This window comes from Pseudorca crassidens, chromosome 11, assembly GCF_039906515.1.
Source record: "Pseudorca crassidens isolate mPseCra1 chromosome 11, mPseCra1.hap1, whole genome shotgun sequence".
NCBI classification, from domain to species: domain Eukaryota; kingdom Metazoa; phylum Chordata; class Mammalia; order Artiodactyla; family Delphinidae; genus Pseudorca; species Pseudorca crassidens.
Window position 1 is genome coordinate 68,137,118 of NC_090306.1, and position 12,277 is coordinate 68,149,394.

General features: G+C 37.0%; 1 protein-coding gene across 1 annotated transcript in view; it reads left to right on the forward strand.

The window, feature by feature from the left end:
- The window catches only part of OTOGL (otogelin like), a 149,428-nt gene that overhangs the window by 112,850 nt on the left and 24,301 nt on the right, over positions 1–12,277 (forward strand). The window contains 3 exon segments of the mRNA XM_067697438.1: positions 1,978–2,167; positions 4,910–5,124; positions 8,444–8,585. Coding sequence (XP_067553539.1) covers positions 1,978–2,167; positions 4,910–5,124; positions 8,444–8,585 — 547 coding nt within the window.

A 12,277-nucleotide genomic window follows, 5' to 3' on the forward strand; every position in this document is an offset into this window, starting at 1 on the left:
AAAGCATATCCTCATAATGGATGAAATTGAGAAATTACATAAGCACAGTTATTTCCAAAAAGAGGGGAAATTAAACACATCAGTGGAATTTCATTGCTATGATGTCTAATCATTCTTTTCATGGACAGTTGAAAATGTGTTTCATACTATTGTATGTCTCCTACCATAACATGCCAACGGTTGCAAATGTTTCTCCCCTTTTGAGGTTAACTGAAACAGCCATGTTAAACATGCTAAAGCTCTCTTGGATCATATGAGTGGCCAAGCTTCTTAGTGTCAGAGTTAATGTTTAGTGTTTCAGATTAGACAAAGTGGAAATGATGTGAAAGAGAGGATCATAAGGTTGCAAAGGGTAGCAGCCAAGAACACCCGAAGGAAGACTACTGAGAGAAAAACAGAGGGAAAGAGTAGTTTTGAAATGTTGACACCATTAATTGATAGCTTAAAAAAATGAAGGAATATTTAAATTTGTTGAAATGAACTGAAGAAGAGTAATGTACCATTAAAAAGTTGGAAAGGAGCCATTTGATTTTACAGGAAAAACCTTTATCCAAAGGAATTATATTTACCAAATAGGAGTGAGTTATAAGCTGGATGCTTCACTCAGGTCTACATGGTCTCTCAAAAACATAAAAAAATAATTTATAAAGATTTTGCTCAAAATGGCTGAGATGTTATATGCTTTCTGGAAATAATTCTGTTAGCACAGGCCATACATTCTAGACTGGAAACAGTGTTAAAGCAAGCCTAAAATGCGGTAAGGTATCAGAAAGTTTAATTTTAAGTCAAACTTAAAATATATGAATGTGTTACTTTTTTGGACATGAGAATTTCTATATATACCTTTGATTTTAATGAGGTTGGTATATTAACAGGAAGTGGGTGGGAAATTAAACTCAAACCTGGTCCGTGCTGTTGTTGTGAACATTTGGTTGGAAGGGCTTATTTTTGGCCTCAGCTGAACTGATGGCTGGTCATGTATTCAGTTGAAAACTTGTTAACTTAAAAAATCATTTAGTGAGTTTATGTGATAAAATGACACAGGTCCTGATCTCAAGTAACTTGCAGTTGTGTGTGGGGTGCATAAATGTCATTATCTGCCAATTAAAAGGCAGTAGGAGCTATAGTGATAGAGTGATGACCAAGATATCATGGAAACAGAGATACAGGTCATTGAAAAATGCAGTTTATAGGAGGGTCAAGTGGATATTTTTGGAGGAGGTGACACCTAAGATAAATCTTAAAGAATGAGTAGAAATTAACCAGGCAAAGAAGGCTGTTTCAGCTTGAGGGTGGCAAGAGGAAGAAGATATAAAGATGAGAAATTGGATGGTTAGTCAGATAGAACTCTGAGAAATTTACTGCTAGTTACAGCTCATGGTTCCATGTCATCATTGTTATTTAAAGCACTGTTTTCAAAGTAAAAATTCTTGGATTCCTTATATTAGTATTACCAAGAAAACGTGTTAAAAATATAAGATCTAGGATCCAATCCAAACCTTGGAAGTAGAATTTCTGGTAATCTTAATCTTTACCAAGCTTCACAGATGGTTATTATGAACATTATAATTAAACAAACACTGATTTAGAAGATCAAATAGAGGACCCAGATTAAAGAAAACATCCTGAAAAAAACTTTATTATCTTTAATTTATATTAGGAGGTAATGGTATAATCAACATATATTGGGGGAAACATAAAAAAGCATATATAACTTAGAAGAAAGTTAGGTTTTGAAGAAAATAAAGGGCAATGAGGTTAGAACAAATATTGACTATAGCAAGACAGCAAAAGAACAATAAAAGAACTTAGGAGTTGTGAGAAACTGTGGCAGCAGCAAATAGATTTTTAAGCATTTAAAAATAGTTTACGTTAAATCAGAAGAAATGGAATAATCTGAATTTTCCTAATTTTTATGAGTGTATATTAAAACATAAACATTGTTCTAATAGGTGTAAATGCATTTTGTAATTTTAGGTAGAAGTGGATTCTATTGCTGTACCCTTGCCTTTTTCAAATGAAGATCTGTCCATAGAGGATTCTGGTTCAGTGTATGTGATTACTACTCCAGCTGGACTAATCATAAAGTGGGCTCATCTTACAGGGATCATAGACATTCATTTTGGCTCTCAATTTAACTTGTCATCCTACACAGAAGGACTTTGTGGTAAGCACTGCTTTTCAAATCTCTATTTCTTCTTTTTTTTTTCTGTTCACATTACACCGTCTTGACCCCTCTTGCCCCATTTTTTGGGTTGGAGAAGTGATGTTAACTTTCAGTTCCCCATGTGAGTAGTGAAGGAAGCAATGTCTTTCCATAAATGGACTTAGAAGCAAGAAATAACAGTTCAACTTGGGTATTTTATGGAAATATATGCTTACCACTGTTTCTACAATACTGTTTGTATTCCTACTAGCTCATCTTTATTACGCATTAATGAAGTGTCAGGCATTATTTTACATACTTTAACTCATTTAATTCTAACAGTAGCCTCAATAAGTAGGCACTAGTGTTAATTTATAAGTGATAAAAATGAGGCATAGAATGATTAAAGACTTAAATAACTTTGTTTCTTATTTTTTTAAGTTTGAAATCAAAGAAAATTTAGTTAAGTCATCTTGAAAGTTATATACAGGGAACACAGTGTTCTGAATATTAGTCCCAGTTTTCTTATGAAGTGTAAAGCCTAGACGTACCTTTACACTTAGGTTCCATAAGTGTAACCTAAGTGTAAAGGTACATCTTACACTTCCTTATCACAATATGTTACATAGATACATAGTGATAAGCCAAAGGAAACAAATTAGAAATATCTCTAGGTACATAACAAAATAAAAAGAACAATTCTGGCCCTGGTGTCTGCCAGAGCTATCCCGTTTACAGATGTTTAAGTGAACATCAGTTTCCTTATCTTTAAAATGGGAATAGTAAAATCTACCTTCAAAATTGTTGTTAGAATTGAATGTGAAAGTTAACGTAAAACACTTAACACATTGCTTAATACAGTCAATAAATATTAGCTTAGTACAAATACATCTATTTTAAACTCACTAAATATTAATTGAGTAAAAGTTAATGGATCAGCTTCTGAGTGTCTGGCATTATGCTTGGTGCTGACAACTCAAAACAAATAGACCAGGTCCTTGCTCTCAACAAATTATATGAGATACCCAAATTTCTTCTTCAAAAACGTAAAGGATTTAGTGGAAAGTTTGGCTAAAATGGTTTACAATTTCCTTGCCTGTTTAGAGCATGCTAAACACAGCACAGACTTCTGTGGTGACTTAGGTTATCATTGTGGAAATAGTTATTGTATATACATGGTATTGGGTATACATAATAACCCAATAGATATTATTGAGTAATAACTCAGGGATTTGGGGAATGCATATTTTCTTTTCTGATTTATCACTTCTGTGTGCTATAACTTCTGCTTGATTTTCATGTTTGTTTGGTTCTTTTCCTCTACTGTCAGCTCATGCTTTTATGGAGACAGTCTGCTAACTGGATTCTTAACTAGTCACTATAGAGAAGGGGCTAGGGTCACCTTTTTGCTAACAAGGGTCACCCCCTAAACTTCCTGCCCTCCACAATGGGAGAGCGGTGGTTTGTTAAAAGGAAATCAGGGTGCTGGCTGATTGAGTTGTAGTGGACAAGAGTGTGACCCAAACTGAGTATGGACACCAGAATGGGAGGTCTATATTGACAACTTGTTCTACATAGCACTGTGAAGTCTGCAGGAGTGATGGCTAGAGTTGCAATGAAAACATATCTTTACTACCAATACCTCTTCCCAGAAGAGTTTAGACTTTAAACATAGCTGCTTTACAGTATAGTTCACTTAGCTTGAGTTTTTTTAATTTATTTATTTGCACTGTACTCAGTCTCCTGTATATTTACAAGTGTGGGGCAACTATGGCAGCAGAAACCTTTATTGATCTTGTTATAACTGCTTGAGGATTAAGATTTGATATTTGAAAAAAATGTTTAACTCGTATCTTTTATAGCTAGGAGCCTTGGGAATTAAGAAAAAATTATGTCTTAAAGTAGGGTGGGATTCAGGTAAGGTATGATCAGGGTCCTAGGCCCATTTCTCTGTACTTCCCTTGGTTTTTCACTTCACTAGATTAAAAGTAAGCTCTGTCCTCAGTTTGGCTTCCCTGAAGGAAGCTAGAGGCTATAGCAGGTCACAGCATCACAGCCATCAATCGGCCATGTCATTGCAAGGAAGAGAGATTGTCTATGTCCTAGAATTCTCCAGGTCAAATCCTGAGCTTAACAATGGTTGTTCTAATGTTGAACAAATCTGTGTGTCTAAGTGACTGCCACAAGCTGACTGGTTTATGCCTGGATTACCTGTAACAGTTGTTAATGAAAGGGAGTAAGGCTTACCTTTATGCTCACCAGGGCCCTCTGCTGGAGTGGCGTCATGTGCTAGGTAATGGGGCAGAGATAGTTCCTGAAGAGAAAAATTTAATGTTTTCAGGCAGGGTTTTCCTGGGGGAATAGATGCTTAGGAGGCAATCACAAAATGTCTACTATTCTGGGGAATACCCTGTCAGATTTAAGAACTAGTTCTTAAATTATGAGATAGTGGTAATAGTGGAAGAGTGTAGGGACAGAATCAATCTCCTCTTTCTTCTTCTATGATCTTTCAACATATCTTGACTTCTAGGATTATAATTTCTTTCTTATCTGGTTAAGACAGTTCTACACTATTTTATCAAAGAATCAGACACATAATTTAAAAAAATCAATCAACGTTAAAGTCAAAGGACATAAATTTGGTGCCTGATTCAGTAAATAATTTATTCATTTTAAATCAGTTATTGAGATGATTTACTTCTGCTGCCTATATTTGGTTTAAGGGAAAAAAATTTTCCTTCTAAATGTCACACATCTTTTTAGGAACTTGCAATGAAGATCCAGATGATGATCTAAGGATGCAAAATGGCACAATCATTACGAATATAGAAGACATAGAATTATTTATTGAGAGCTGGGAAATTGAGAAATCATTTGAAGTAACAACGAGGAGACCTTTTAGAAATTGTACTGAGCACGACTGCAGTCACTGCATCGAGTTATTAAATAGAAGAGTTTTCATCCCATGCCATAATGAAGTAAGTTGAAAGCAACCATAAATCAGAACTGTCATGTTAGACATGTTGAGAGGAAAAGCCAATAAATTCTTGTTCTTGCCATGATGTTCTTCTACTGAGAATAGTTTATCCCCAAACCTCCTCTCAGTACGCTTTGGAATTCAAAATCATTTACTGTTTATTGACTTATAGAACAGGAAGGGTAATTATCTTTTTCCCCCCATGTTTTTTTTTTTCTGAACTATATCTACAGCTTTCAAGAAAAGTGAAATTTTGTCCTATGAATAAATGCCTCTAGGAGAAAGAGATGAATGCCATTTGATAACCCAGTATCGAAACCAAGACAGTGAGGCTTTAATCAATTCCTGGCCTCTTAGGAGAACAATTTAATTGTTCTTTATTAGTCTCTAACTTAGGAGAACAATTTAATTGTTCTTTATTAGTCTCTAACTTTCTGACTTTAGGTGGCTAGTAGATATTTTAAATAATCTGCATCGTTAAAAAAAGATCTGTTGTTAGAGACAAAAGACAGACAAATACAGCATTTCGTGTATCGTTAAATGAAAAGTTAGTGAGATCAAGTACCTACTAGGCACTGTGTTAAACTCCTATGATACAAAGATGAGTAAGACCCTCTCCTTGCTCTCGAAGAGTCTAGAAGGAAGGCAAGTCTGTGAACAGATTAATCAACATATACAGTATGGAGATGCATAGGCACCCAAGTCGGGAGAAGACTTCCCAGGGTTTCAGACATCTTAATTATTTAGAAGGATGAGTTTGCCAGGAGAGAAGAGGGAGGAAGGGAGACCTAGGCCAAGAAAACAGTATGACAAGAGCAGGGTTGCTGGAAAAGGCCATGTTAGGAAAACACTGAAATAGCTTAGTGCAAGACTTACGGAGGGGCGAAGTCTGGGAAGGAGAGTGAGTGAATTGTCAAAGCAGAAGGAGTTCACTCTAGGATTTCTGTGTTCGACCATCAAGCGTAGACGCCATAGTTCTCAGCCTGCCCTCTATGAGTTCTCTGAGGGAAAAGACAAAGGATATGAAGTCATGGGATAAAAATGGTGTATCTTTCTGGAGCTTCAGTTTTGCTCAGAGATTTGCAACAAAGTAAGTTTTAAATGTTTACATTTTAAAATGCATGCATATAAAAATGAAAAAAATAGCAAATACCTTTTAACTCATTTCAGTGTCATTGTAATCTGTCTTTTTAAAGCATAAGGACTTTCAAAAATTGCATTTTTAACTGGGAACTTAGAAGGTTGATTACATCAGGAAACTTTTCAACTTGACTATTCAAGGCATAGTGAGGCAACATAGGGTACCATTTAGTCTATGATAGCTCCAGCTTTCCCTTAGGTTCCTCCCAGTGAATTTGATGGCAAAAGAAAGGAATGCTTGACATTTCGTTTTTCCGCTTCTAATCTTCATCCTCATTTGCAAATCTCCACATAGCAGGCAGATGTTCTTTTGAAAATGGAAACACAGTTGGATTATTTCTCTACCTAAAATCCTTCAGTGTCTTTCACTTACCCTTCGAATACGCTCTAAATTTATCAGGGCTTATAATTTCCTCTATGCTTTGGCCTGCCTACTTTTCCAGCTTCCTCTTGTGCTACACTTTTCTTACTGGCTAAGCTCCAGGCATTCCAGTCTCCTTTCAACTGTTGCACTATTGCAAATGGGCTTTTATGCTTGGAGTGTCCTAAGCTAGAATACTTCCCTCCTCTGATCTATTTTAGCATGGTGACTCCTCTTGATTCAACACGTAGGCTTTAACTATGAGATCCACAAGGCAGAGAACAGGTCTGTTTTAATCACCTTTATATTCCTCATGAATAGTACGGTGCCTGATAAGTAGTTAGGTGCTCAATAAACTGTGAAAGGATGCATAAGTAAATGGAGGATACAGGAGAATCAGCTTTTGTGGGTTCAGTAGAGAAGGGTTACAATTTTTTTTATATTGGAAAAATTAAGTCATGTGGGACTTCAAGGCAAAAATACCCAGAAAAAATTTGAAGCTATTCTAGATCTCAGAGGAGACCAGTTGAAGCCAGAGGTCAAGTTTGGGGAGTTATTAGTATATGGAGTTTTTAAAAATAACAGTAACTCATGTATGATGTGCCAGAGTCTGCTCTCTATACTTTCCATATATTAGCTCACAGCAATCTTAAGTAGTAGTAGGTTTATTATTAACTCTATTTAACTTATGAAGAAACCAAGGTGAAGACGTAAATGCCCAAGATGGCGGTAGAAACTGTGGGAATGGGTGAGCCCAGGAAGAGCGTTTGTAGTGAGTAGACAGGGCGATCAAGGAAGGGGTCTAGACAAATACTCAGAATGAATCAGGAAGAGGAGACAGCAATGAACAGATGGAAAGGCACCAGAGTGTGGTGCTCTCAAAGTCAAGGGAGAGGCTTTTAAGACACAGGGGCCGTGCATGGCATTATACGCCTCTGAGAGGTTGGCGAGGGTTTAGAATATCAGGGTGTTCCCTGGATTTGACAAGTAGGGGGCTCTTGATGATCATAGCAAGTATTCCATGAAAAGTGAAATGGTTGGAAACTGAGGAGATTCAACAGAGGAGACTAAAAAGGAAGTAATATCTTAGTTTTTATAGATATGGACCTTGAAGAAAAAATGATAGGATATGAAAAATATTAAGTATTTTTATCTGACACTTTGACCTGTGTCCAAATTTAACATCTGAATGTAGTTGCTTAGTATGTTTGCTGAATAAATGAGCAGAGAAAAATTGGAGTGAATGTTGTTACAAGTTAAATTATTTAGATTTCAGGTATCTCTAGATCAAAATGAAACATAATCTGTAGAAAAAATGAGTTTCTAATTAAGTTGACGCATGACAAATTATATAAATTATTTGACTAATGTTCAATATTAGTACACGATTTTTTGAGAAGCATTTATAACCTCATTTAATGGGCAGTGCCATGTATCATTACAGAAAGCTTTAGGAGTTTCCAGTTTTATCTGTAATAGATCAAAGTCTTATTCAGTATATAGAAAACATGATTGTAACCCAAAATGTAATATCAGAAATAGGTTTTTGCTAGATCCACATACTCTGTTTCTTTTCCATCTTTATAAGATAGATTTATGTACATTAGTACAGACAATATTAATCTTATCTAAAACTGTGTGTTTAAAAAATTATAAATTCAGAAGTGACATCTAATATTACGAAGCTTTGAAAATCTAAGGTCAAAGAGGAACTATAATGAATATTAACTTGCTACCTTTTGATTCTCCAAATAGTTTAGCTAGGGCCTTCAGAGAAATAAAACAACATAACTTATCCCAAGGCACAATGTATCTCTAGGTTTCACCACAAGACTTTTGTGAAAAGATGTGGATCAATTATACCTATTTTTGGAACTATGAATGTGATGCCCTTTCTGCATATGTGGCTCTATGTAACAAGTTTGACATTTGCATTCCATGGAGAACACCTGATTACTGCTGTAAGTAGTACACTTCAAACAATATTTTCCAACACTCAAATAACAGTCCAGTTTTTTGCATTCACTTCTTTCTTTTCCTTTTCAGCACAAAATAATTTTTTAAAATTCATTTATTTATTTATTTTTGGCTGTGTTGGGACTTCATTGCTGCGCACGTGCTTTTCTCTAGTTGCGGCGAGCGGGGGCTACTCTTCGTGGCGGTGCGTGGGCTTCTCATTGCAGTGGCTTCTCTTGTTGCGGAGCATGGGCTCTAGGCATGTGGGCTTCAGTAGTTGTGGCACGTGGGCTCAGTAGTTGTGGCTCATGGGCTCTAGAGCGCAGGCTCAGTAGTTGTGGCACACGGGCTTAGTTGCTCCACGGCATGTGGGATCTTCCCGGACCAGGGATCGAACCTGTGTCCCCTGCATTGGCAGGCAGATTCTTAACCACTGCGCCACCAGGGAAGTCCGCAAAATAATTTTGTGAGAATAAAACGAATGTAAGTGTAACCTATAGTTAGGTCTCCCACTTAAGCAGCTTCTGTTTTTATCCTGGTCTAAATTTAAAGCAAGGGTGGGGTCAAGAAGGTGGAGTAGGAAGACCTTGAACTCGCCTCCTCCAACAGACGTACCAAAATTACAGTTACTTACAGGGAAACCATCTATGAGAATGACCTGAACACTAGCAGAAAAGATATTCCACAGCAAAAGTCATAAAGAAGGAACAACACCAAGATGGGTAGGAAGGGCAGAGATGTGGTATAGTCAGGACCCACACCCTTTGGTCAGTGACCTATAAACAGGAGGTATATCACAATTGTAGAAGTCCTTCCTAAGAAGTGAGGGGTCCAAGCCCCACATTGTCCTCCCCAGCCTAAAAGTCCTGCACCAGGAAGATGAGTCCTCAGAACTTCTGGCTTTGAAAACCAGTAGGGCTTATGTTTGGGAGAACTGGAGGGCTATAGGAAACAGACTCTGCTCTTAAAGGGCGTGCACAAATTCTCCCATGCTTCAAGTCCCAGGGCAGAGGAAGTAGTTTGAAAGGTCACTGTGTCAGAACCACTTGCTGATCTTGGAGAGCGCACTGGAGAGGCAGGAGGCAACTGAGACTCGCCCTGGGGATGGAGATGCTGGAAGCATCCATTTTTGGGAGCTTATTCTACTGCAATAACACTGGCGCTGGCAAAAGACTGTTTTGGGATCCTCCCACTAGCCTATTAGTTCCAGGGGATTCTCTGCCCTCCAGTGGGTCAGCACCAGCTGCAAGCCCTCCAGGCTGTGCAGACAGCCATGCAGAAAGCCTGCTCCACCCTCCAGGGGCCCCTAGTCACTGCGGCATTGCAGCCAACCAGGCCAGGGGCCAGCCCTGCCTACCAGCGCACCCACACTAGTTGGCACTGCCACAACAGAAGCGTGCACACAGCCTACATAGGGGGCACTCCTAGAGCATGCAGCTCTGGTGGCTAGAGAAGAGTGTGCCCTCATAACAAAAACCAGAGCAAGACACCAAAGAAAAGAAAACTACAGGCCAGTACCACTGAGGAACATAGATAACAAAAGGCCTCAACAAAACATTAGTAAACTGAATTCAGCAACACATTAAAAGGATCATATGTCATGATGAAGTGCGATTTATCCCAGGGATGCCAATGATGGTTCAGTATCTGCCAGTCGGTCAGTGTGATAAACCACATTACCAATTGAAGAATAGAAGTCATCTCAATAGGTGCAAAAACAGTTTCTGACAAAATTCAGCATCCACTTATGATAAAAATCTCTCAATAAAGTGCGTACAGAGGGAGCATACCTCAATATAATAAAGACCACATATGAGAAAACTACAGCCAACATCATACTCAATAGTGAAAAGCTAAAGGATTTCCTCTAAGATCAGGAAAAAAACAAGGACACCCACTCTCACCACTTTTATTCAGCATAGTATCAGAAGTCCTAGGCACAGCAGTCAGACAAGAAAAAGAGATAAAGGTGTCCAAATTGGAAAGGAACAAGTAAAACTGTCACTGTTTGCAGATGACATAATACTATACATAGAAATCCTAAAGACACCACCAAAATCTATTAGAACTAATAAATGAATTCAGTAAAGTTTCAGGGTACAAAATTAATATACATCAATCTGTTGTGTTTCTGTACACTAATAACAAACTACTAGAAAGAGAAATTAACAATCCCATTTACAACTGTATCAAAAATAACAAAATACCTAGGAATAAATCTAACCAAAGAAGTAAAAGACTTGTACTTGGAAAACTATAAGACATTGATAAGAGAAATTGAAGATGACAAAAACAAATGGAAACATGCCATGCTCATGGATTGGAAGAATTAATATTGTTAAAATTATCATTTACCCAAAATAATCTAGAGATTCAATGCTAACCCTATCAAAGTACCAAAGAAATTTTTTACAGGACTAGAACAAATAATTCTAAAATTGTATGGAAACACAAAAGACCTCAAATAGCCAAAGTAATCTTGAGAAAGAAAAAGCTGAACATATCACCTTCCCTGATTTCAAACTATACTACAAGCTGTAGTAATCAGAATAGTATGCTACTGGCACAAAAACAGACACATAGATCAACAGAACAGAATAAAGAGCCCAGAAATAAAACCACACTTATATGGTCAATTAACCTATGACAGGAAGCAAGATGTATTTGGGGAAAGAAAGCCTCTTCACTAAATGGTGTTGGTAAAACTGGACAGTGGCATGCAAAAGAATCAAACTGGACTACTTTCTCAAACCATATACAAAAATAAACTCAAAACAACTAAAGACTTAAATGTAAGCTGTGAAACCATAAAATTAGACAAAGATATAGGCAGTATGCTTTTTTGACATCATCAGTCTTAGCAATATTTTTTTGAATATGTCTCCTCAGGCAAGGGAAATAAAAGCAAAAATAAACAAATGGGACTAAATGAAACTAAAAAGCTTTTGCACAGCAAAGGAAACTATCAACAAAATGGAAAAGCATCTTAGTGAATGGGAGAAGATGTTTGCAAAATACATGTCTGCTAAGGGGTTAATAACCAAAATATCCAAAATACTCATATAGTTCAACATCAGAAAACAAACAACCCAATTAAAAAACGTGTAGCATATCTAAATAGACATTTTTTCCAAAGAAGGCATACAGGTGACCAACAGACACATGAAAAGGTGCTCAATATCACTAACCATCAGAGGAATATAAATCAAAACCACAATGACATACCACCTCACACCTGTCAGAAAGGCTGTCATCAAAAAGACAAAAATAACAAGTGTTGGTGAGGGTGTGGAGAAAAGGCAACCCTCCTGCACTGTTTGTGGGTTTGTAAACTGGTACAGCCACTATTGAAAATAGTATGGAGTTTCCTCAAAAAACTAGAAATAGCATATGGTCCTGAAATTTCAGTTTTGAGTATTTACCTGAAGAAAACAGAAATACTAACTCAAAAAGAAATATGCACCCCTATGTTCATTGCAGCATTATTTACAATAGCCATGAAATGGAAACAACCTAAGTGCCCATCTATAGATGAATGGATAAAGAAGATGTGGTATATACACAATGAAATACTACACAGCCATAAAAAATGAAATATGGCCATTTGCGACAACATGGGTGGCTCTAGAAGGAATTACGCTAAGTGAAATATGTCAGACAAAGAAAGACAAATACTGTATGATCTCAATATGGAATC